Source organism: Salmo salar, unplaced genomic scaffold (assembly GCF_965601325.2).
Source record: "Salmo salar unplaced genomic scaffold, fSalSal1 ptg000136l, whole genome shotgun sequence".
Taxonomy (NCBI): domain Eukaryota; kingdom Metazoa; phylum Chordata; class Actinopteri; order Salmoniformes; family Salmonidae; genus Salmo; species Salmo salar.
Window position 1 is genome coordinate 1,436,867 of NW_027675321.1, and position 3,134 is coordinate 1,440,000.

The 3,134-nt window shown below is 42.5% G+C and overlaps 1 protein-coding gene across 1 annotated transcript in view; it reads right to left on the reverse strand.

Moving 5' to 3' along the window:
• Positions 1-388: 388 nt before the first annotated feature.
• LOC145866946 (tripartite motif-containing protein 16) overlaps positions 389-3,134 on the reverse strand; it is an 11,752-nt gene continuing 9,006 nt past the window's right edge. Inside the window, exon 6 of the mRNA XM_082971008.1 lies at positions 389-3,134. This exon is cut by the window's right edge and continues 336 nt beyond it. Within this exon, the coding sequence (XP_082827134.1) occupies positions 2,956-3,134 (179 nt within the window). The 3' untranslated portion in view covers positions 389-2,955.

Below are 3,134 nucleotides of genomic sequence, written 5' to 3' on the forward strand. Positions count from 1 at the left end.
TTTAGAACGCTCATTTAGAACGCTCCTTTAGAACCCTCGTTTAGAACGCTCATTTAGAACCCTCGTTTAGAACGCTCATTTAGAACGCTCTTTTAGAACCCTCATTTAGAACCCTCATTTAGAACGCTCGTTTAGAACCCTCATTTAGAACCCTCATTTAGAACCCTCATTTAGAACCCTCATTTAGAACCCTCATATAAACGCTCTTTTAGAACCCTCATTTAGAACCCTCATATAAATGTTCCTTTAGAACCCTCATTTAGAACCCTCATTTAGAACCCTCATTTAGAACCCTCATTTAGAACGCTCATTTACAACAACAATCAGCGTTTGAGCTGGACACACTTTTTTCAGAAACTATTTACACAAAAACACACACAGTCCTTACAAAGTTTATCTCCAGAATGTGAGCAGTTTATTTTTGGATGCAAATGGTTCATATATTCACAGAAGTATATATATTTAATCACTGAACAGTAGCAGACCTAACTTCATCTGTTCCTGACTCTGGATAGTGGATTGAAAAGACCACCTGTTGTTACATCAACACCAGACATCATGATTCATGGAAATGGACATTGGATTTTATCAAATATGAAAACCTTAAATCTCTTCAAATTCAAATCAGTCAGAAAATAAGGATTGTACATAAAACAGAGCAGAATAAATCATCACATCTGGGGACCATCACCACCAGCATGACTAGTATCTATGTGGACCCTACTACAGTTTAACCAGCTCAGCTATAGACTACACCAGCATGACTAGTATCTATGTGGACCCTACTACAGTTTAACCAGCTCAGCTATAGACTACACCAGCATGACTAGTATCTATGTGGACCCTACTACAGTTTAACCAGCTCAGCTATAGACTACACCAGCATGACTAGTATCTATGTGGACCCTACTACAGTTTAACCAGCTCAGCTATAGACTACACCAGCATGACTAGTATCTATGTGGACCCTACTACAGTTTAACCAGCTCAGCTATAGACTACACCAGCATGACTAGTATCTATGTGGACCCTACTACAGTTTAACCAGCTCAGCTATAGACTACACCAGCATGACTAGTATCTATGTGGACCCTACTACAGTTTAACCAGCTCAGCTATAGACTACACCAGCATGACTAGTATCTATGTGGACCCTACTACAGTTTAACCAGCTCAGCTATAGACTACACCAGCATGACTAGTATCTATGTGGACACTACTACAGTTTAACCAGCTCAGCTATAGACTACACCAGCATGACTAGTATCTATGTGGACCCTACTACAGTTTAACCAGCTCAGCTATAGACTACACCAGCGTGACTAGTATCTATGTGGACCCTACTACAGTTTAACCAGCTCAGCTATAGACTACACCAGCATGACTAGTATCTATGTGGACCCTACTACAGTTTAACCAGCTCAGCTATAGACTACACCAGCATGACTAGTATCTATGTGGACCCTACTACAGTTTAACCAGCTCAGCTATAGACTACACCAGCATGACTAGTATCTATGTGGACCCTACTACAGTTTAACCAGCTCAGCTATAGACTACACCAGCATGACTAGTATCTATGTGGACCCTACTACAGTTTAACCAGCTCAGCTATAGACTACACCGGCATGACTAGTATCTATGTGGACCCTACTACAGTTTAACCAGCTCAGCTATAGACTACACCAGCATGACTAGTATCTATGTGGACCCTACTACAGTTTAACCAGCTCAGCTATAGACTACACCAGCATGACTAGTATCTATGTGGACCCTACTACAGTTTAACCAGCTCAGCTATAGACTACACCAGCATGACTAGTATCTATGTGGACCCTACTACAGTTTAACCAGCTCAGCTATAGACTACACCAGCATGACTAGTATCTATGTGGACCCTACTACAGTTTAACCAGCTCAGCTATAGACTACACCAGCATGACTAGTATCTATGTGGACCCTACTACAGTTTAACCAGCTCAGCTATAGACTACACCGGCATGACTAGTATCTATGTGGACCCTACTACAGTTTAACCAGCTCAGCTATAGACTACACCAGCATGACTAGTATCTATGTGGACCCTACTACAGTTTAACCAGCTCAGCTATAGACTACACCGGCATGACTAGTATCTATGTGGACCCTACTACAGTTTAACCAGCTCAGCTATAGACTACACCAGCATGACTAGTATCTATGTGGACCCTACTACAGTTTAACCAGCTCAGCTATAGACTACACCAGCATGACTAGTATCTATGTGGACCCTACTACAGTTTAACCAGCTCAGCTATAGACTACACCAGCATGACTAGTAACTATGTGGACCCTACTACAGTTTAACCAGCTCAGCTATAGACTACACCAGCATGACTAGTATCTATGTGGACCCTACTACAGTTTAACCAGCTCAGCTATAGACTACACCAGCATGACTAGTATCTATGTGGACCCTACTACAGTTTAACCAGCTCAGCTATAGACTACACCAGCATGACTAGTATCTATGTGGACCCTACTACAGTTTAACCAGCTCAGCTATAGACTACACCAGCATGACTAGTATCTATGTGGACCCTACTACAGTTTAACCAGCTCAGCTATAGACTACACCAGCGTGACTAGTATCTATGTGGACCCTACTACAGTTTAACCAGCTCAGCTATAGACTACACCAGCATGACTAGTATCTATGTGGACCCTACTACAGTTTAACCAGCTCAGCTATAGACTACACCAGCATGACTAGTATCTATGTGGACCCTACTACAGTTTAACCAGCTCAGCTATAGACTACACCAGCATGACTAGTATCTATGTGGACCCTACTACAGTTTAACCAGCTCAGCTATAGACTACACCAGCATGACTAGTATCTATGTGGACCCTACTACAGTTTAACCAGCTCAGCTATAGACTACACCAGCATGACTAGTATCTATGTGGACCCTACTACAGTTTAACCAGCTCAGCAGTACTATTATAATAGAGATTAAACCCAGGATAGAGGGGCTGAGTGAATGTGGTCTGGACTCTGTGGAGGAGGGTCATTGTGTCAGAGACACTGTAGAAGGACAGAGTACCTGCCTTGTGATCCAGGTACACTCCTACTCTGGAGGACTGAGGGCCTG